This window comes from Pyxicephalus adspersus, chromosome 3 (genome assembly GCF_032062135.1).
Source record: "Pyxicephalus adspersus chromosome 3, UCB_Pads_2.0, whole genome shotgun sequence".
NCBI lineage: Eukaryota > Metazoa > Chordata > Amphibia > Anura > Pyxicephalidae > Pyxicephalus > Pyxicephalus adspersus.
This window is the reverse complement of record NC_092860.1, coordinates 84020743-84044579: the sequence shown is the minus strand read 5'-3', so window position 1 is coordinate 84044579 and position 23837 is coordinate 84020743. Positions and strand designations below refer to the sequence as shown.

The following is a 23837-nucleotide window of genomic DNA, read 5'->3' as shown; positions in this document are numbered from 1 at the left end:
AGACAATTTTTAGCTTTGTGATATGGTCATAAAGTGCTGGACATGGTCAGCAACAATACTATGGTAGGCTGTGGCACCAAAATATTGTTCCGTTTGTACCCCATGTCATTACACCCCCACCAGCCTGAACCATCAAAACAAGTCAGGATGGATCTATGCCTTCATGTTGTTGATTCCTAATTCTGATCCAACTTTGCGAATGTTGCAGCAGAAATTGTGACTAATCAGACCAGACATTCTTCCAATATTCTTTTGTCCATTTTAGGTAAGCCTGTGCAATTTGTAGCCTCAGGTTCCTGTTCTTAGCTAACAGTAATGGCCCCCAGTGTGGTCTCCTGCTGCTGAGCCCCACTAGATTCAAGGTGTTGTGTTTGGGGATTTTGAACAGACTCTTCTGGATACTTTGGCTGTGACAAGCAGTTGAGGTACTATTGTCTTCTATCGGTTCAAACCAGTCTGACAATTTTGAAATATTAGCCAAGAAACTGCCACTCACTGGGTATTTTCCCTTTTTCAGATCATTCTCTGTTAACTTGAGTTGGTCAAGTATAAAAATGCCTGCATTTCTCAAATACTCAGACCAGTCCTTCTGGCAACAACAACCGTGCCACCAGAGCCACCTTTTCTCTACATTCTGATTCTCTATTTGAACTTCTGCAGGCCACCTTGACAATGTCTACATGCCTAAATGTATTGAGTTGCTGCCATGTGATTGGCCAGTTAGATATTTGCATTGACATGCAGCTGAACAGGTGTATCTAATAAAGTGGACGGTAAATGTAATGTATAACCCTATGGGATCAACAGAAAATGAGCAAAAGCTTGCAAAAATGCTTGAAAAATTAAAATTGAAATTCAAATGTCTATGCATTTAGAGCTCTTTATTGCCTGCTAGGAGTCTATTACAGTGGGGAAGTTTGCAGAAAGGCATAAAAATACCACTCATTTCTGCCAAATATTTGTCCACAAAATTTCTTCCCCCTAGCCCTTTGATAATTCACATCAATATCAGTCACTTTATAAGATTTCACATAAAATATAAATAGAGAATGAGAATTATCACTTTTTAGCTCACTTCCAGCCAAGTGAACATGTAAAGTATTTGTAGCATAACCAATTACTAAATTTACAGTTCACCGAGCGAGGGCGATATTTGCTTTTGACTTAGGTTTGTGAGTGGATATTGGTCAAAGATGATGTTGGCTGTAGAATAAAAATTAGAAAAATGGACTACATGTCTTTTGCAGGTATTCAGATTGTATTGACAAGTAATGACTAATTTTTCAATGGTGGGCTCAGGAAAAGCTATCAAAGGCCTTCGGAAGAAAGTTTTTTCCTCCAACTGGTATCCACATTTTACACTACCCTTCAGGCTCAGTTTTTGATGGGGGGAATACAGGTGAATATATAAAAGTTTTAGGGGGGTTAGGTCAGAAACACAGCATTGTTTGTTTGTTTTTAATATTAAATTCAATTATTAAAGGGAAAAAATTAGAAATGTTTCTTGTGTATGAATATAAATACCATCATCCCAAACTAATTCATAAAATAATTTTGTAACATATAAGGTTTTTACAGTATCAAAAATACAGCCATTCGAAAACCCATACATTGTATTAACAAATACAATAAAAGTTCCACAGACATAACCCATATATATCTACATATATCCACCATGAACATATATCTGAAAGAGTACAATGTATTCTTACTCTTCTTTTTCAAAGGGGTGACTTGAAAGAGTAAGAATACATTGTATTCTCCGATTTTAGACATATATCTGAATCAATACATTATAAACAATCAACTTAGACATATCAAAATAAATTTGGCAACATTCATTCACATATGACTTTGCGGAGTGGTAAATATATATCACCATCCTGATGAAGATGAAATTAATTATGCTGAGGGGTGAGAATTAATATATATGGGTTTTTTCTGTGGAATTGTTTTTATATAACTTTTATTGTAATTGCTAATAATATTTATGGAATATATAAACGGTTGTAAATGTGATACATTAAAAATCTTTGTTACAAAATTATAATACTGCTAAAAGTAAAGGTATTCAACACAAAGATATGCAACTTACTGTGTTCTTGCTTAGTTTATTAACAACCAACTAAATGGTGACTGGTTTCATGTAACTCCTATAAGCCCTCAAAACTTTTGGCTAGATTTACAAAGCTGACACATGAAGGTAAAAGTGCTTATTTGATCAAAAAAATTATAGGGGCAAGTTATTTTTAAGAAGCCAGTGGGATTCCATTTGAAGATTGCAGTCACATTGCTTTATAAGGGTTTGAGCCAGACGTATTAATGCTTTCCAAGAATGGAGAAAATGAACTATCATGGAAGAACCTGGGTGTTCCAGAAAACCTTCTTTCTTAAAATCATTTCCTACTATTTGACAAATGTTTTCAATGGACTAAATCCATTACAGGTTTGCTGGATCACCCAGGTTCTCCCATGTATCCTCTCCAGTCTTTGAATCTTAGTAAATCAGGCCATTGATAACTGCCAAATCTCTGCTAGACTTAAAAAAGCAGGCCTCACTTCTAAAAAACATAAATAATTTAAAAAGCTTTACCAAACCTTTAGGAATTGAACATTTTTAGCCACTGGGGACCTTAAATGGCAAGGAAGGGGTCATAAGTGCTTGCTGGATTGTAAGATCTTGTGGATACAGGCTGATCTCTATGGACACAACAAAACCATCATTTTTTTAATGTCTTGCTCTTTATAATAAAGCTTTGTGAGTTAAAAAAAATATGGTGAACAGAGGCATTGGTCTGTCAGCTGGGATATCGTAGCGTGCAATTGGCAGGAGGGCACACATGATCACTGTAAGGTCTTAGGCAGACAGGGTGCTCTATGGACAGAGTAACTGCCATTTTTAAAAAATGTTGGTTAGGACAACTGGCCAATGGTCAGTTAGCTGTGATGTCACAGTCTACAGTTGGTGTACCTACACTGAAGCTGTGGCTTTCTACTACTTGCTGAGGAGCCACTGTAGAAGCATCTCCAAAGCATTTACCCTGAGACTTTGTGCAGATTGCAGCTTTCTATTTGTCTTGTTTTGTGTTGAATAGCCTCCAGGAGCATCTAATACCATCTGGGTGCCAACAGAGATTATCAGAGGCCGCTCACGGCCCAATATCTGTAAAATGCCATCACACTAGGAGGAAGGCCCAACAGGTAAGGCAAACATAATAGAAAAAGCTGTGTCTGGCTTTCAGGATTGGTTAGGAGGAAAGCATCTCCCATTCAGAAATACTAACCATATATAATTATCATTACAGGCCAATATTCTCCAGTAGCTCATAGGACCAGATCCAGAGTTACATTGGAAGGCAGCATGTCAGAAAATCAGCTGCCACAAAGATTCAGAAGAAGAGGACATCCGAACACCAACTCTTCACAAAGGGACCAAAGCTATTCTGGACCCCAGAACGACCAGACACCCCCGGCCAACTACCAGCATCCTAAGACTCCACCAAGCTGCAGCATCTGCTTGGAAGAGTATAAAGAGCAAGAGGAGCGTATTCTACTAGCCTGCTCCCACATGTTCCACCATTCCTGCCTCCAGAGGTGGTCAGAGCAAACTCCAAGCTGTCCTCTCTGCAGGGCAGCTATTCCACGTATCCTGGAGGTATGTAACATGCATTCTTTATGTCTTTTATAAAATGGCTGATGATTTATTTATTTATTTTGATTTTCTTTAAGAATTATTCATCTAACCATCATTATCATTGTTTTCCCAGGATACAGGCATTGAAGGTATGCAGAGAGTTTTAATATGGTCCAAAGAACTGCAAAGAGAGTTCTCATTCCTTGCCTCTGCAGAACTTATTGATCCATGCCCGCTGATTTCCATCAGTATAGATGAAGATGGAGATATTTTCATCAACTTTGAACACTTCCTACCCATATGAATAACACCTGTATGGACATATCTGTTGGCTGGGTCCTTTGCCAGCAATTACCAATCATGTATGTGTTTTATTTCATTTATTTAAATTTCATTTAACAATAACCCTAATAAGTGGTATCATTCATTTTCACAGGGCAAATAACATCATCCTAATCACAATTTTTTGGATTGTATTTGGATGTATTTTGGATTGGGGACAACCACGGCCTGATCAATCTTCATGGGGAAAGACAGGAGTCTATTTTTGCCAAAGGGAGGAAGGCTGCACATCGTTTTTTTTTTTAATTTAATTTTAGTTTAAACAAAAATAACCAAAAAACATTACATAACACCTAATTTTGTTTAGCGTTAACAGCTTTGCTCAAATTGTTAGGCCGTTTGCAACCAATCTAACAGGCCGGCCAGATGGCTAAACACATGTCTAGCTGGGATGAGCTGCTGTGATTTTGGGAGGGGGCTACAAACCTTTAGCCCTTTTCCTTCTTTGGAAAGACAGATTTCATAGGTAAGACAGAGTAAATAAAAAAGTTCAAATAAAAGTAACATACATGTAATATAAGTATAAATAAAATAGGACTAAGATAAACTGTGTTGTGGTAAAATGATGTAAGGATGGCAAAAGTTAAGATAAAATTAAGATAAATTAGGATAAACTTCATATAAATTAGGATAGCATTATCTAAAATAAGATTTAGATAAATTACCATGAAACTAAGATAAATTAGAATAGGGATGACATTCAGATACATTGTAAATGAAATGAAATTACTAGCAAAATAAAATAGAATAGAATAGGAGTAAACAATATAGAAATCATTAGATAATAAAGACAGGCTAACATAGCACATATATGTAGGGCGGATCACTCAGTTTATAGCATGAGACCTACTACCATCACAAATCCAACTCTAGAAAAACGATGATTAGCATTGAGTAGGTTAGATTAGCGTAGTTTAATGTAGGTCCTGCCCTAAAAGTGTCTACCTTGTCGTGGTGGGCAGGCTTGTAATCAACTGGCCAAAATTGTGTCAGAATAAAAGAATCATTTCTCTCCATTTCATTTTTTGGCCAGTTAATTAAACCAAAGGACTCTTGATTATTGATTACACCACAGGATGTGATTAAAAAGATATAAAAATACATAACCATGAACAGATAAATATGTGATCAATAGTTACTATTATTAAATAACAAATTACGCCTAAAATGCACTTACAACACAAGGAAAACAAATGTCAGGATACAAGGATACTCCTCAAAATGGTACATTTTTCACAAAGTACATCAAAAACATTTTACCAGTCATATAATAAAATAACCTTTCCTGACAGCTCCATGTTAGACCACAAATGGGTTAACCCCCCTGGCGTTCTAATTCTGTTCATATTTCTATGCAAAAAGCAGCACATTGTTTTGCATGGAAATTTATTTTGCGTTGTAGGCCTAAAATTCTTAGGCATAACTCACCGAAATATGTCCAATATTTAATAAATTTAGTAATAAACTTTAAATAAAAAAATACAAAAATCTGTTAAAATAAGATTGCATAAATATACAGAAACCTATAATTTAATTGTACAGAAGCATATATAATATATGAAATTATTTATATAATATATAAAGATTTCTTTATATTGGACTCAATACAGCGATATTTTGATTTTAATCCAATACAAAATTATTTGAATTTCCTGACGCGCCTCCTGTGGTATGCTTGCTTAGATCTACTTAGTTCACCTCCAGCTCCTATATGCATCCTAGATGCAATCGGTAGAGGAAGATTTACTGGGAATCGAGTAATTCGATGGAATCAGACCTCAATGGATAGAAGTGTTATTTATATTGTATTGTGCAGTTGTAAAAGATTTTATGTGGGTAGGAAAAAAAGACTGAAAGTGCATTTAGGAGGAGCATAGCTACAAAAAATAAAATTGGACGGATTATCATATGGGCGCACATCATTGATTTTGTGTAGATGAATTAAAAATTACAGCATCTGAGAAATTAAATCCTGACCCCAAAGGAGTGAATATGAATCAACTTTTGTTACAGAAAGAAACAAGATGTATATTTAAATTAAACGCAACCTCCCCACCCAGTTTAAACAAATAAACCCTTTTTTTTATTTTTGTGTGTGTGTGTAATTGATTAGTATTCATTATTTTAATTGACCTTTTATGAGAGTAAAGATTCATGTATTTAAAATATGTAATGCCTATGACTCCTTGGAATATTAAATGATTGTTAAAATATATGTTATTATTTTAAAATATTTTTAAATGTCAGAGTTGACAACTAGGGAACAGTTAGAAACAAGCGTTTGATGGGCATGTTCGGCAAACAGTGAATGAGTGTTGGTCACATTGCAACTTTAAACGTGTGTGCTACGCTTTGCAACAACAAAGTTGTGTGATGCCTTTTACGAAGGTAAGCCACATTATGAATATGGATTTTTAGTTATAATTACTGATGGCAGAGATAAAAAATATAAAATTCAGGGAAAATAAAAGAAACAGGTTGTTTATTGTTAGGGCCAATGGATTAGTTACTTGGATATTATTTGCTTTAGTGTCACTTTATCACATATCATTTTGTTGGTATGTATTTTTGTTAAATTATTAGTTACATGTTAGATAACATGTTCTTTTATCTCTTTGTGCATAGACCATAGACCGTTTTGATGCTGTGGAGTGCTGCATGTGTCCTCCTCTGCTTTCCTGTATCGGTAACCGATCCCAAAGTTGTTGAGCAAACTGTCCACATGTAATTGGATGTCTGTCTACAATATTGTAATTGTGTAAATATTTTGACTTGCTTTTATTAATTTAGTAAATAGTTTTTGATATTGTGATTATGTAAAAAATCTTTTAGGTCTCAAATGAATTTTTGAGGAAGTAGATATCTTCTGTGAAACATGTCGAATGAGAATTGAGATAATACAAGTCATGGAAACTTGGTTTCCTTTTTTTTTTACTTCCTCCACTAACCCTCCCTATTCTAGCATTCTTCATATAGAGCTGGCTAGATTACAGCCTCTAGGAAGGGACCTCCTCTAACCAATTCCATTCCAGCACATGCGCTATAGAGCTACCAATATTAGACACACTGGAAGGAGAACCTCCTCTAAACAACTCCATCCTGTATGCTACCCATGATACACTGCCCCTGATTCATCATTGAAATCCGCGATCGCTGGAAGCGCGATAATACGCGCGACCAGCGATCGCGGATTACCGCGGTCCGGGACCAGCAAAAAGCTGTCGGATAAGCGCGGCTCCGTGCGCGAGCTTTTCCGGTTGTTGAATAGCGCGATCGCGCACGATTCCGGATCGCTAATACGAATGCGCGACCGATAATCCGATTTTGCTTGATGAATCAGGGGCACTGACTACAAGGACAGCAAGCACAACTTACCCATCAGTCACCGCAGCAAGCCTCGCCTTCTTCTAATAGGTTTCCACCTAAAACATAGTGATGATTTGTTCCAGTAAACTTTTCCCAGAGGGCAGGTGATGTCTTTTTGTAATACCACACAATTACAGTCCTTTCCTCACATACATATAGACTGCCTAGTAGTGCAGGGCACAGAACACCAAGTAGGTGCATGTTTGGGAAGCAGCAACAATCACAAAGTGACCGTTTTTGAGGTGGCAACAAGCGCAGAAATGTCTGTGTATGTTATCATTTATCCAGGTCATTGTATATCTATTAGCAGTAAATTGCATTCAGTTGGAATTGTTCTTGTAATGCTGAGCAGGTTTTGCAGACTTCCAATCTGCTTCATTAGTTCCACCTCTGTAGGGAAATACCCCAGAATTTATATTGACAAAAAACAAACCCTAATCCAATCACCATAAAACTTAACACGCAAATATTGGTTGTCCAGGATGTTGATTATGCAATTTGTTGAACCCCTCTGTTCTATTAACCTAATCCTTTCTATGTGTCAGTAAGTCTGCATAGGTAATACATCCCAATTGGCATGGCTGAAGGTGAGTCGGGCTATGAGGGATGAACTGAGAGGTGGCTTATGAGCGATGCACTATGGGTGAGGAATTTGATAGTTGTGAGGGAAGAACTGTGAGTGGGAGTTGAGGTGTTGAGGGAGAGAAATGCTGTGAATGGGTGGAGAGGTTGGTGGGTGCTGAGAGTAGTGGAGAGGTGCTCAGGGGGCCTTTACTGGACTTAGTAATGCTTCTTGCAGGAAGATCTGCTCTCATCTCTTTAAAGATCTGCTTTAACCCTTGAAAGCCATACGAACTTCTCTCTTCTCTATCTGTTCAGCAGGCTAATGAACACTTCAATATGGCAGTCTGTAGAAACCTCCAGGACCATGCAGTTTACATATTAATTACATATATTAAAAAACCTGGCTATCAACTTCTTACTGCCCATTTATTTGTCCTACCTGTCCATTTCCCAAAATATTGTCATCTGTGTAAAGAACATATTAATCCCCATTTTATAGTACATAAGTACTGCAAGGTGCCATTAGGCATGATTAAGTTATGACTTGTTCGGAGGGAGAGTTGCACATGTGAAAAAATAAACATTTGCTGATTAACCACCTGGGTGTTACACTAATGTCTAGATTTCTGTACCAAAAGCGTTACACTGTTTTTCATGAAATTTTTTTTTTTTAAATTGTAGACCTGTAACTTACAGAAATATGTCCGAACAAGGTTCTAGTAGATATCATGAATATAAAAAATGTTTGAAACACACAATCATGTAAAAAAAAAAAAAAAAAATTACTTTTAATAAAATTAAATAAAAGACACAAAAATCAGCTTAAACAAGAATACATAAATAAAAAATATGATAATTTGGTATACTGTATAGTAATATATTTTTCTAAAACACCTCCCTAGTGTGGTAAATTTTAAAACAGAGTCCAACGTCACATACCTATAGATAAAACCACATATATTTTGTATTATTTTGTATTGGATTGGATACAGGAGTTTGTATTCAATCCAATACAAAATGAGCGTTTGAATTTACCAATTACATACTTTGTATTTATTTTGAATTATTTTGTATTGGATTGGATACAGGAGTTTGTATTCAATCCAATACAAAATGAGCGTTTGAATTTACCAATTACATACTTTGTATTTATTTTGTATTATTTTGTATTGGATTGGATACAGGAGTTTGTATTCAATCCAATACAAAATGTGTTTGAATGAGTTTGAATTTGAATTTCCCGCACACGCGCTGACGTCATCGCCGAGGGACACGCTACGGACAGAGAAGAAGAAGCCGGCCGGCTTCTTCTTCTCCGCCGGCCGGCTTTTTCTTCTCGGAGAAGGCACCAGATGCTGGAGAGGGAGATCGACGCTGGAGGAAGACGCTGAAACACGAACACGACGCTGGATGATCACAGCGGGACCAGGTAAGTGATCAATAAACCCGAACTTTTCTCACTGTATTTTCATAGAGTGAGAAAAGTTTGGGTTTATCGATAATTGCAATTAAGATTTATTTGTCCTATTTTGTTTATTCATCAGTTAAAAGCGTATCCCCTGCTATCCTCTAATCAATCCAAAACTTCACAAGTGTACAGCTAAATGTGGCAATGGTATCTGAAATAAAAGTAAGGCTGTGTACACACGTTCAATCATTGTAACTGGAAACAATCTTTCATGATCATTTCCAGGGAAAGGCATGAGTGACGAATGAACAAGCACTGTACACACTGCGCTGTTCTGATCGATCAGGAGAATGAGCGATCGGCACTCCACTGTGCTCTTCTCCACTGACTTGTATTGCAGTCATTCATTGTGGGTTACTGATGGATCCATCAGGATAGATCTATCAAAATGTTGGGTGACCTCTGTACACGTCAGATTCTTGTCTGAGATGAGCCCAATTGTTAGTATCAGGTGAGAATAATTTTAGTCACTTTATTTACAATTTGCAGCGGCTGGGGGTGAATATGGGAAGGCTTATGAATACATTGGCCTCTTGTTGGAGAAACGAGTTCATGAGCTGTTTTGTAAAACTGATAGTATGATTACAGTGTCACTACAAGTCTCGGCTTGGGTAGCGTTGTCACCCGGACACAGGATATGGAAAACAAGCTGTACCTGGCAGGATGAAGAAGCTTAAAAAAGGAAAAGATAACCAAATATTAAAAAAAACACAAATAGTAACAATAAACAAGTGCAAGGTAAGGAAACATTTATTTAACAATTTTCAGGAAAAAAAAAGCGTTCAATACATTTATCCAAGGCAGGTGACAACATATAATCCATATGTACAATAGCCTCTTAGTCTTTTTGGGAGAGCAGTATATACCTAGCAAACCATATCGGGTTCATATAATGTACAGCAGCGGTCCCCAACCTGTAGTCCGGAGAAAATGTTGGTGGTTCGTGGCTCTGGCCGTGGACCATGTCCCCCGTATGGATCGCAGGCTCAGGGTAGTGGTGGGGTTATGTCTCCCACCTGCGATGGGAGAGTGGATGGGTTCTGGCATCATGACGTCACTATGGGGGAAGTTTCTCCCCCTTTAAACATGCGCGGTCCGGAGTTCGGGAAATCAGTGGTCCGGGACGTCCAAAAGGGTGGCGACCACTGATGTGCGGTGAAGTGCACCACACATATGATACGTCCCATATGGAGATCAGACATGGCATAGAAAGCAATCGCTGATATCTTGCTACAATGCACGGCTGCATGTATTGCAATGCACACAGGGGAAATCATTAAGGCTGCATTACAACACACAGCAGCACAGGTGACAATGCATTGCTAGGCAACCACGTGCATTATATGAAGGGAGCTTACATCACATGATATAAATGACTGCTAGAAATAGCTGAAATACAACATGATAGGGTCAGCAAAGCGTCCATTTTCATAGAATATCCGCTTTAAATTGCTAGTCATTGAAGACATGACAGGGGCTCTGTTTTTTTGGCTTCTTTACACTGACTTCAGCATTGGGCCCCTGGAATCTTGTATAGCAACCCCGTAGGAGAATGCATTGGCTCTCTTATACCCGGGCAGCTGTACTCCGTGACTGAACTCCCCGTTTATCTCCCGCACAGTCAACCCAGCTCCCACACCGCGCCATATGTCACTGTACGCCGGGGGCGTGTGTGGGCGGCCGGGGGCGGGGCTTATGGGCACTGTGCGTCTACATGAGTGTCGTCTCCATGGACAAGGCGCCGCCCCTAACCCTGGCAAACGCCGCCCGTACTACTACGTCACATCACCAACCCGCGCACAGCTGCCATCCGTCATGCTCCGCCCCTTCTCCTCCGCATAGTGGCAGAATGTCTGCGTGTGTGTCATACTCCAGTCATTGGTTCGACTCGTTGTCGGTCAAAGGCGACAGAGGGCGGGGCCTGTGTGGGAGTCATTCCTAAACTTCCCTGTTATTATGAGAACGTACAGGCGATCGGGCAGTTCTGTGTGATCGGGACACAGGTAAGCTGCAGCTATCCATCACACAATGGGCTGCTGTCACTGATTGGCAGCATATTGGATTAATATTGTATAGCCTCTGCATGAGCTGTCACTTCTAGGATCTGTACGATCGCTGTGTGATTGGATCAGATCGGGTGATTGGGGGTTGTGAACCCTTGGCCCCTGCTGATATCGGTGAGCTCCCATGGCTCTAATACCATACGATTCGGTCCAGCTTTAGCAGGGATTTATTTAATCTGTGATCAGGGCTGTGAGTTGCTCTCAGGCAGCTAATCAGCTGCTATTTTACAGCCATGACAACTTTATGATAAATGTATCCTGAGTGCATGGGAGGATTGTGCACCGATCATATCACTGGCCAGGCAATAATCTCATCACATACAGGAGGAGAATAGGAAATCTAATGCAGGGTTCTAGGCAATCTGTCGTGCTCAGGGTGTAGATTGTGCATTCACCTTGTACATGTCACCTGGAGCTCTATTTATAAAACAGGGAATCTGACATTCCCTCAAACATTCCCTGGTAAGAATCAAATACTGCCTATCGAAACACATGGACCTGGAAGATTCCTACAAGGGAATGTTTGGGGGAATGTCGGATTCCTTGTTTCATAAATACAACCCTTAATGAAATCTATTGATACAACAGTGGGTGGGCAATGCCGCTCCTTCAATGAGTAAACGTTGTCCCCCTAGACAAGGATGTGACTTACTAGGATCCCTAGGGGAGAAAAAAAGAAATGGAGACCTGTGCAACCACCTCATCTAAACACCACATCTAGAGACAGGCGATGTCCCTTCTTTAATAAAATATGTCTGCCTGATTACCATCTTTTCAAAGACGCTTAAAGCATACCTAAACTCAGAAATGTCACCTTACATAAAAGGGTAGACAACACTTTTATGTAAGGTAAAAATTCTGTTTGTTAGGCGATGAAGAATGAATGGGAGCGCAGAGCGTCCTGGGATATCTACGTCACGCACCCCAGGAGGCTCTGCTCCTTCTGCACATACCCCATCATCTCAGGCATGCACAGGAGCCCTTTCACCAAAAGGGAAAGATATTGCCGATCTCACGCATGCACAGTGGGATTGGCAAGTTTTTTTCCATTTACATCACCCAATCTCGTGCCTGCGTCGGGTGACATAGTAAGAAGAACCCAGAAAAACAGAGAGAAGATGGCGGGATGACGCGAGATCCAATAGAAGGATCAACTGCCCTGGGGGATTGAAGGTGTTTTCTTTTTGTTTTATGTTGTTTTTGGGTTTACTTCCTTTTTAAGATGGCGGATATGAATGAACTCTTGCACGTGTGTGGAAGTTACATCATTCCAGCCTAGCCAATCAAGGTGGTAGAAGATCAGAAAGAGACATCACCTTTCCCCTCTGCAATTAATGACCTGTCTGGTTACATTTAGTTCCACTATAACTACAATCGTTTTAGGAATGGAAACTCTTCTATTATCTTTCATATTCACTTCTTCCCACACAAAAAGACTTAGACCCAACACAATGCACCTGATTTATTAAAAGTCTCCAGTACCAGGGAAGATAGACTATCATGGGAGAACCTGGGTAATCCAGCAAACCCAAAATGGATCTGGTTAAGGACTGAAAACATTTGCCAACTAATAACAAATTACTTTTAAGAGAAATCCATTCCAGTTTTGCTGGATTACCTAGGGTCCCCCATGACAGTCTATGTTCTCCAGTCTTGGAGAACTTTATTAAATCAAGACTATTATCTGAGCCTAGAAGCACATCATTAAAATACTTAGATTACTTAGCAACAATTTGACAATAAGTACAAAGATCAGGAATATCATTACAATTTAGCATAATTTCATTATTCTATAGCTTATATATATAATGTTCATAATGTTCTGAGTGCAGTGATCAGAAGTATTTTATGTACTGCCAAGCAGACAGAATTCAGCAGTAACATAAGGTCTATAGTACAGAGTGCAGCAGTCATAAGTATTTAACAGATAGCAATAAAAATGTATGAATCACACAGCACAGAATACACAGCATGATCAGGACTATAGGTCATTTAAGGTACTTTACATAATCCCGAGTGCTGCAATCTGTATGTTGTGTCACTCATTGCATACACCAGATCACTACCCCTGTATACTGTGCTATACAATAACTATTCCTGACCCCAGCACTTATATATTCTTACATATTCTTCACCACTGCATGCTGTATACATTCTGTCTTCCAGGAAATCTCCCTCCTCCTCCCCAGTTAAACCCCCAACAAAAATACCCCCTTCCTTCAATGCCGCAGATCAGTCGATCTGTCTTGAAGATTCTTCCATCGGGTCCCATGTCATCCCGGTATCTGTCTTCAGCCAGCGCATCCTCTCTTCTCTTCTTCAGGGTTCTTCTTCCTATGTCACCTACTCCCACACTGCGGCGGCGCAAGATCCGGTGACGTAGATTAGGAAAAAACTTGCTGATCTCACTGCGCATGCATTTTTTTTCTATTGATAAAAAGGCTCCATGGATGTGTGATGTAGGTATCCCGGGAGGCTCTGTGCTCCCATTCATTGCGATCGAGAATTAAGGGGACGGTGCTGCACCCCTAAATAAAAAGGGGGTGTTGCACTTTAAAAAACACAACAAACAATATTTTGACTTTAAATTAAAAAATTTACCCTTTTATGTAAAATAAAAATTCTGAGTTTAGGTACGCTTTAACTATTCATTGCTTACTTTTGTTTTCCCCCATCCAAAGCTGACCTCATTCACAGCCAATCTCTGCACCCCCTGTCCACATTCACATCTTCTCCCTATGCCCATTAGGTATGGGTGCTCAGCTCGAGCAGTGCCCTTTCTGTTGTAGTTCACTTGGCACCCTGGACAATCAGCCAGTTTGTATGATCCGAGAAATAGCTACATTAGTATTGGTAAACGTTGGCTGTTTAAAGGGGTAAATACTTTTAAGTGTATGTATATCCAACAATTTTTTGTGTTTTTTGCTGTCTGTATCCCTGCTTTGTAGTTTCAATCTTTTTAGTTTGTCCTGTTGACCATTGTTACTGAGACAAGTGATCCTAGGTTGTCACCAGAACAGGATGTTTGTATAAACCAATTTCACATATGATCTGAAACATATTTCTTAGGTCACTGGGCTGATTTAGTGTTATTCCCAGCCCATTTTAGCTGGGTACACTACCCAGCACTTTTCAGTAATCACACGGCTGTTTTTGGGTGGTTACTGAAGGTTACACAATGGTGGGTACTGAAGAGTTGGGTCACAATACAGGGGGTGCCACCCACCTATAGATGCTTCCCACCCAGATTGAGCACTGTGATTAATGATTTGCATTGTGAAAAGATATGAAGCACCATCATGATGCATTGTAAAACGTGTGGGTTGTGCATTTTATTAGACAAACATCATTGCATTATATTTAATATACAATCCAGTGAGCATTAAGTAAAGGTCAGGAATTAACATTTCCTATTTTAGATCCCTCTTTAAAGGTTCACACGCAGTAAAGTAGCATTGCATGCTGTTCATGTAACATTCAACATCACAGAAATTGTGCAATTTCTGAACAAAAATTGTTTTGGAAGTAAAAAATGCTTGCAGATTAAAAATATTCTTTACTTTTGGCTCTATTTAAAAAACAGAGAATCTGACATTACCTCAAACATTGCCTCCTGGGAATGCTCCAGGTCAATGTGTTTTAATGGCAGTAATTGATTCCCACCGGGAAATGCTTGTGAGAATGTCAGATTTCTTGTTTGATAAATTAAGCCCCTAGACTTAAAAAAGTTTAACACTAATACACTTATACAGAATATATAAAATTCTGCTTTAAGGGTTTATAAAAAAAAAGTGCTTTCTTGTAGGATTTATGAAGAGAGAGTGCTACATAAAATGTTGTACAAGAGATATGGTGAACATTCTCAGAGCTTGGCTTGCATGAAAATCAGTGACTCAGTGTTATTGTTTGATGTCAAGGTTTTATGGAGCAAGATTTGCTATTTAGTGCTGTGTGTGTGTTTGTAGCAGCGAGTCAGTGGCGATGATATGATCTCATCCATCATTCCAGTCTGCTTTCCCTGTCAGACATTTTATAATTTGTTCTGTTTAAAATGACACCAAACTTATGATTGAGTATTACTTTTGTTATACAGCAATACCAACAACAACTAAAATTAGCAAGGAAATAAAAAGGGAGCAAAGAATAGTGGAAGAGGTAAAGTGAAGAAGTAATTTAGATCCAATAGGCCTGATTTATGAAGGCTCTCCAAGACTGGAGAAGATAGAACATATCATAGGAAAACTTGGTGATCCAGCAAACCTGTAATGGATTTCTTAAAAACCATTTGCTATTATTTAGCAAGTGTTTTCAATCCTGGACCAGAGCCATTCCAGGTTCTCCCATGATAGTCCATATTCTCCAGGCTTGGAGAGCTTTAATAAATCACACCCAATAAGTGTAGCTATTGGGGTAATATGAGGTTAGATAGCAGCACATTGAACCTATGACCATATTTTTTTGTGGTGGCGAAACCATTTATATAATGAAAAGAATGTGTCTATGACAGGGGTCGGCAAACTACGGCCTAGCCGGTAGTTCGTTCCGGCCTAACGCCCCCTTGCCGATCCAGCCTAATGTTGGCCAGCAACCTGCAGCTCTGGAGCTGTGGGTTGCCAGCCAGATCTGCTAGGGGTGTTAGAAACTATCGGAGCCCGACCCGCTGGAGCTCTGGTGCTGCCTCCTTGCTGTTGCTCCCCTATTTATAATTTGTAAATAGGGAAAGCTTCCTGAAGGTAAATCCCTCTCCTTCGCAATGCATTTGGAGAAGAGGGTTTTCTCTTCAGGGGGTGTTCCCTGGTGGTGGGGGGAGCCATTAGGGCGGGAGTACACAAGTACTCCCGCCCACCCCATAAATGGCCTCGTGGCCATAAAAGTTTGCCGACCCCTGGTCTATGGTCATTGTCGCTTGGGGGTTGTTATGTGACATGGAATACAAATGATTTACTGTATATTATGAAATTTACATAATTTGGCCATGTAGTCTCTTTGACAGTTGAGACAAGGTATTCTGCTATGGGTATCTTGTAGCAATGGTAAAATTTGCAGTGTGATTCAACTTTGCAGCACATGCAAAAAGTGAAATAAAGTCTATCCAACTAGTTCTAACAATGCAAGAGATTCTAACACTCTAAAAATAATCAGGTATAAACTTATTCTGTAAGCAACCAATCAGATTGTACATTTCTTTGATCTGACTTCATGAAACTAGGTTACTGCATGGTACACATAAATCATGCTCTTTCATCTGTCTCATTGCAAGCAATGTAGGGATTTACAAGTTATACAAAGTCAGCATGAAGATCAGATCATGGTCTAAGGTTTGTTGTAGACTTCTACATGTGCTTATGTTTTTTTCCTTAAATACCCTTGCTTAGAAAAATAAAAATGTAACGTAAGTAGTATATTGTCATATTATTATAGAAACAAAAGTCAATATCAAATGTAAACAGATGCAATCTTCCTCTTGCAATCTAGCATACATTTGATAAAAGCTTAGTGGTAAGGTAGGGCCGATCATTGCGGAAGCAGCTAATCATTGATTTGTCTTTGCACACAGATATTTCCCCCACTACAGCCCTGCACAATACTGTAAGCCCTCAATGCTATTCATAGGTACAGAAATGTACTGTGTTGGCGTGAGACATAATAGATATATAGAGATTTATAACATCAGTAGGGTGTGACGGGGGTGGCCCAGCACTTGACTTTTTTTGAAAAAAATGAAATTTGCATTCAAAATCACTTCAGGCCTCACCTAAATCCACCATACATTTCTGCACCACTGACGTGACGTGAGTTCCTTGGCCTTCTCACCTCACATGAGTGCCAACCTTTTTGCCCAGTCTTCTGGGTGAGGGAGCTATGGGGGGTGGTTGTGTATGTATATATTATATATATATATATATATATATATATATATATATATATATATATATATATATATATAAAACTGCCATAGGGCTAATAAAGGAAGTGTCCCGCCATCATTGCTCACAGTTGTAAAGAAATGTAAGTGTTTTTGTGTTTTTATCTGTCCTCTGGAAAGTCCAGATGATCGATAACAACATTTGATATGGTCAGCAAAAGAGTTCTGAATGCCTTTGAAGAAAAAATTCACAAGCATAATTTGTATACAGATGCTTAGATAGTTCTTTGTCCCCCACAGTGAGAAGTTTTGTTCTGTGTCTGTGATTTTAGATTCATATATTATTATGTTTAGCAGAGCTTCTACTTGATTTCTCCAGCCGCAACCTAGTTTTAGATTTGACACCAAATACGGTGAAGTGCTCCAGTGATTGGAACCACTTCCTTGTTAAGATTCTCCCCTCAATGACACATCACCTCATACATTCTTTCTTGCTTGGAATAAACACAGCTTTCCCTTGTTTCATATTGTTAAGGTGATCTGTTTGTCTAACAATTATTAACCAATGATGATTATCTTACTTCATGCAGTTTTTGTGGCCTTTTCACCAAAGCAACTCTGTTTACTTTAAAGTAGAACAACATGCAGAATTGGAAATCTACTAAAATGTCCAAAAGGCAATGTGTAATTGTTTTAAAGCTTAGTATTTATCTTCTTGCAGCTAAAAAATAGGTGTAACCAGTATTGCTTCCTATATATGTGGTCACACCTTATTTTATTGGCAGCCATTGCTTTTTATTTGATATTGTGTAGTGTAATAATATAAAGGAGATGTCCTTCTGTTTTTCTAAAGCGGTATTCTATAAATGTACTGTTTAACAAATATATCCATGCATCAGGGTTGTCTGCTTGGGTATATTGCAACCAGTCCCAATTTTCACAGTACAAATTTTGTATTTTTTTTTAATGATCTTTTTATCAGGATCACCAGTTATTATTTTCATGAATGCTTTAAAAGATTTAAAATTTTAAAAATACATTTTGAAATCAGTTTTTATTATAGAAAGAAAAGATATAGAATAATCTCGCCAATCTGCATTGTTGTCTGATATTGTTCTGTTTTAACAAGTGTAACTTTAAATGTTATATTTTCCAGGTATACAAGGGCTTTATGACTTGCTGAGAGGCCAAGCCATGTTATGCTGGGGGCATTCTGATTTTGGACAACTTGGAATAAACTGTGGGCCCTTAAGTTTTATCCTAGAGCCTATTGCCTCTACTTTTTCTCAGGCCAGGTTTGTGAAACAGGTGGCCTGTGGGGAAAAGCATTCTATCTTCCTGCTAGATGATGGCCGAGTCTTTAGCTGTGGGGATAACAGCTCTGGCCAGCTTGGACATGAGCGTCACGATAAGGAGCCAGGTATTGTATATTATCAATATAATTAAAAAAGTTAAAAAACAAATCTAGTTTTTTATTCGTTCTGCACATGATCGAGCAGGGAAGCTCATTCGTATCTAGGAAGGGTCTGTATGTTGGCTGTCCTGAACCTGGGGGCTACCTGTAATTCACTTTCTGAACAAAGGGCATGATAATTTGAAGGCTTGACCTCTATGTGACTGCTGGAAAAGCCAATCTAAACCTCAGTTTCCAAACCTAGTTTAAATCGACAAAACTTATTGCAGCCCAGAATCAGCAGGAGTTATGCCAGACCTCTGCACAGATAACATAATGTCTTAACATAGAGAGTAAGGTCCTTTGCTACAAATTACTGGCAAGGGCCAGACCTTTCTTCTTAGGCTGCATACATACGTTCAATAATTGTTGTTGGACGATGGACTGCACGATGGATGAACGAGTGCTGTACATACATCGCTGTTCTGCTCTATGGAGAGGGGAGGGTGAGAAAGACGGAGTGGCACCCCTTTCACTTTCACTACAATCGTTTGTCTTTCATGGATCTGCCAGGATGAATATATATACAGCTTACAGTACGTTAGCTGGCTGGTCAGTTAGAAGTCTCTTACATTGCTGGCCAATAGGGAAAATCCCACCTTTCCAGATAACCAAAATAATAATGTATGTAATTTAACCCCCCTAGAGTTCTAATTCAGTCATTTTTTGATGCAAAAAGTGATCCTATTTTTTTTGCGTAGAAATTTTTGTTTATATTGTGGGCCTGTAATTCTTAGGATTAACTCCCGGGTATAATTATTATATTTATTTATTATATTAGAATCATAATTTATAAAATAATACATAATTATAAATCATTATTATAAAAAATAATGAAATATTAGCCCAAAACAATGTAATTTATCCAAAAAAAAAAATTTTATCAAAAATTTCCTTCTGAAATTTTCCAAACAAGGGTGCAATATTATTGATAAATAATAATATAAATTATATGCAGATTTTAGAAAAAAAAATTTTCTTCAATTCAGGAAGTGATTAAAAAGTCATTAAAAGGTCAGGGCTAATAGCGTGCAAAATGTAAATCAGGGCACTGGGCAATGATGCTTGGTGCACTACAATATGTATTTATACTTTTATTATATGTTTTGATGTGTTTTTACTTTAAAAAAAAAATTTAAAAGCAGATTAGATAGTAATCTAATACAAGGGATTACATACATAGTAATAGTACATAGTAGAGTACTATAGTAGAGTACATAGTAATCTAATGTAAGGGATTACCGCTTTTTGCAATTTTTTCCACCCCGAGTCACACTCGGGAATACCGCTAGGGAGGTTAATCTGACCTGAGAATCTCTGGAGAAACCCTGGTTGAGAAACACTGGGTTACAGTGTATTGTGTTGTGGTGCAACACCACAATGGGTCTGATTTATTAAAGCTCTCCAAGACTTGAGAAGTTAGACAATCTTGGGTAATCCAGGAATCTGGAGTGGTGTGCACACACATGCTCACATATTTTGTAAAGCATTTTAGGAGTTCCTGAACCCAAATGTGCTCTACTGACCAACTTTTTTGGTTGAGAACTCCTGCACCATCTTCTGTAAATCACTATTGATCCGTAATGATAATGGATGACATCACTGGCCAGTGTTTCAATGGAAGGGGCAGAGCCGTGCTCTCAACCACAGGTGTTTTTTGAGATTTGTAATTTGGAGTTCCTCCAGTTTTGAAGTTATTAGGCAGTTTTAGTCTTCTACATGCCCTTTTTACTATACCCTGCTCTTTAGACATTTTTATAGTAAATTTAAATCAATTCAGGCCTGTAAAGAGCTGCAGGGCAGGGTTTTCAAATGGTATGGTAATTCCCTTTAATTCATAGTATCTCTGCAAAGGTATTTCTTCATATATCATGTTGCAATCATCACAGCCTGTGTTTTTCAATTCCTGTAACTTTGGATGTCAGGCTTACATCAGCTTACTTTAATATACTTTTATCTTTATTGCAATACCATGAGTATTTTTTGCTTATCAGATAATACTGTTTAGAACAGAAGTTGCATTGTGAATTATAATGAAATGCTGGTATATGAAGTTATGAGACTGGAGGAGGGAAGCTGCTTATTAGGAAAGCCTGGGAATAGAGCCTTGTGTGGAGAAGGGCTCTTCCTAGAATTTGTAGTTCTAGTTTGTACATCTGCTTATAGCTGTGGTTCCGGTTGTTCTACTGTTATGAAAGGTGCACAGTAAGAATGACCTTTTGTGTTTTTTTAGGACATGTGAATGCATTGGCAAGTGAACATATAATCCATGTGACATGCGGCCGATCCTATAGTGTGGCACTCAATACCCACGGACAGATCTTCTCATGGGGTGCTTGTAGTGATGGACAGTTGGGGCACTCCACCACTGAACAGTGTATTCCAGTGCCAAGGTATGAATATGTACAGAAAGTTTCCTATCATTTGTTATAATAATTATCTTGTGTTTAAACTCTCACATGGTATTGCCCATTGCACTTTTCACAAGTGCACTGCCCCACTCGATGCCACTGGTGAAATTTGTGTGTGTGTAGAAAAAAATGACTTGGCAAATATACTATATGGGTGAGCCTAATATCAGAGGAAGTCAGATGCCAAGCATTCAGATAATGTGAAAGATTACATTATTGCAAAAGCTGAAACATGTTATATTTTCCGCCTTATTGTAAACCCTTCTTATTTATACTTCTTTACAAATATGTTTTCCTTCTAGTTATATGTAGCACCCTTACTTTGACAGTATCATCATACACAAACTAGTACAGCCAGTGATTGAAACAAATGAGCAGGATCACGAGGGAATAAAAATGAAGACTCAGAATGATACCAAATCTGTAACAAAATCTCCCTGAAATAGCTATTCCGGTATAAACAGCCTATTTAATCTCACCTAATCTACTTATTGCTTAAGCTGTATTTGTGGTGTATCAGACCTTACCCTGGGAAATACCCGTTTGTGAAGTATGACACTTGGCAAATAGTTACATAGGAAAAGGAAGTTAAAGCAAAGTGTTTACAAACTGCAGGCGCCTGGCATCTGCTGACAGTGAAAATGAAAGTATGGATGTAGGGAAATTCCATTTCGTTGAAAAAAAAATAAAATCAATCTAGACATAGGAAATACTTTTTCACAGCAGATGCCATTGTGTTTTGTGTAATGCATTTCTGCACAGGGTGTGGAAGCACTAAAAGACACAATATTACACCCCATCACACCACACAGCCAGAAAAAGCCATTATGAAGATTTAAAGAGTACATCCTATCATGTCTGTGTACAATATTAGGATACAGATAAACTTACAATAATGATAAGCAGAACTTCCTCTATGTTGCTGTCAATGTTGTCAATGAGAAAAAATTCTATTTCACATACGTGTATTGGTTTTGGCAATCGACCCTGATTCAAGGAATTTCATGTTTATCATTTCATGTTTCCTATTTACTGAGAATCAGGAAATGAGCAACTTAAGTTGTTTGCTAGTATTTACATATTCCTCGAAATATCAGTTTTTGCCTGAGCACAATTTTATTGGTATACTCTGGCTTGATTTACACATGCAAGGACGATGAACCTTTCTAACTAATATAGGAATTTCGGGTAACCAAGCAGAACTCATCCTTCTCTGCTTGATTTAAACTACTAAAACTGCAGTAGTTGCTATGGGTGAATATCGCAGCTCTTTATTCTGCAAAATTTGGGTCAGTGTTCGTATTCTGTTTTATTTAGGAGTTCTATTTTAAACCCAGAATTTTTGGGTGATTGCTGAAAATACAGGATAGCCATTGACCTAGTTATTGTAATGCTCCTTGGTGCTAAAATGAGGACAAAGCATTTTTTTCCAGAGCCTAGATTTCTGTGTCTGAAGTCCTTCTAAAGGTTGAATTTGATTTGGCACCTTGTTGGTTAAACATCATTTTCTCTTATTTAAATATATCCCAAGATATTTTCATAAGATAAGGTACAGTACTGCAAACATTCTTTGTAATGCTGTTATTACTTTCATTCTGTTCCATTTCTGCCGCAAATTAATTCCCTATAGTTCACATACTTTGACTACTACTGAATTTCAAATTTGAATGTTTTTCTAGGTTGATTAAGAAGTTGAATCAGCAGAAGATACTACAGGTTTCTTGTGGCAACCAGCACTGCTTGGCTCTTTCAGATGGTAAGATGAACATGCTATAACAACATATCTAAACCTTACCCTTTACTTAAATGTTTGGGTTTTTTTTCAGGGAAGGTTCTGTTTTTTTCACCTACTTTGAAGATTGGAATCTGTGACTCATTAATCATATGAACAATGACAAATAAATTACTCTAATCAGTGATGCATACAGTTCTGATATTTACACTCCTAGTCTGTATTGGGTTTGACTCATTGACCGTTTATTCTGGTTGTACTGTGTGCCAAATTCCCATGAACGGCAACTGTTGAGCATCTGTTTCAATAGTTGAATGATCCAAGTTCCATTAATAACAAAAAAAAACGGTAGTCTGACTTTTTTATGTATTGGTTGGGATTTGTAACAGAATCCACATGTATGCTTTTGTAAATCTGTAAGAAAATCTGATTGCATTATTTGTGATATGCTGTCATAGGTATGCAATCTGGATATCTCACAACATGAACTGGCTCAGGACTCAGTAACATTTTTCAGGTCACAACCAGAACGTCTTTTAATCTGAGATTTAGCAGTCATATGTTTCTCCCATAACACTTTAATAATTCTGGTAACACTACAATATTCTAGTAAGCAATTCTCCAAAACTTTTATTGAGTCACCTCCTCTTACTTTCTGTATTTTAGGGGGTCAAGGAGTGAATAAATATCTCCCCAACAGCTTTAGATATATTATATTCATTCTGAGCAAATGACCAAGGGTAAACTTGCAGATTAGAAGTTGTGGCTTCTAATCCAGTGACGTCACTGGATCTATTACTTATAATGTATTAAACAAGAGATTGCAAGGCAACTAGAGTTTGCAGAGAACAAGTAAGCATTGTCATTTTTAGAAAAAGTTTCCCTTGTGTAACTTGTGGAAGTTGTGTTATGCTAGGCTTGCAGTAGATGATATACTG

General features: G+C 38.1%; 1 protein-coding gene and 1 long non-coding RNA gene across 3 annotated transcripts in view; both read left to right on the top strand.

The window, feature by feature from the left end:
* The first annotated feature begins 3093 nt into the window (after nucleotides 1-3093).
* On the top strand, nucleotides 3094-4116 carry LOC140327761 (uncharacterized). The gene is made up of 3 exons (XR_011920109.1): nucleotides 3094-3201; nucleotides 3306-3655; nucleotides 3768-4116. It is a non-coding gene; the product is annotated as an uncharacterized lncRNA (long non-coding RNA).
* Nucleotides 4117-11226: 7110 nt separating this feature from the next.
* HERC3 (HECT and RLD domain containing E3 ubiquitin protein ligase 3) overlaps nucleotides 11227-23837 on the top strand; it is a 34709-nt gene continuing 22098 nt past the window's right edge. The window contains exons 1-4 of one of the 2 annotated variants that reach the window (XR_011919917.1): nucleotides 11227-11377; nucleotides 18460-18723; nucleotides 20990-21149; nucleotides 22847-22923. Coding sequence is in view for 1 of the 2 variants with exons in the window: in XM_072405511.1 (XP_072261612.1) it covers nucleotides 18498-18723; nucleotides 20990-21149; nucleotides 22847-22923 (463 nt within the window). In the remaining variant the exon portion in view is untranslated. The remainder of the gene's footprint in view (nucleotides 11378-18459; nucleotides 18724-20989; nucleotides 21150-22846; nucleotides 22924-23837) is intronic. The other variant, XM_072405511.1, reaches the window with a different exon arrangement.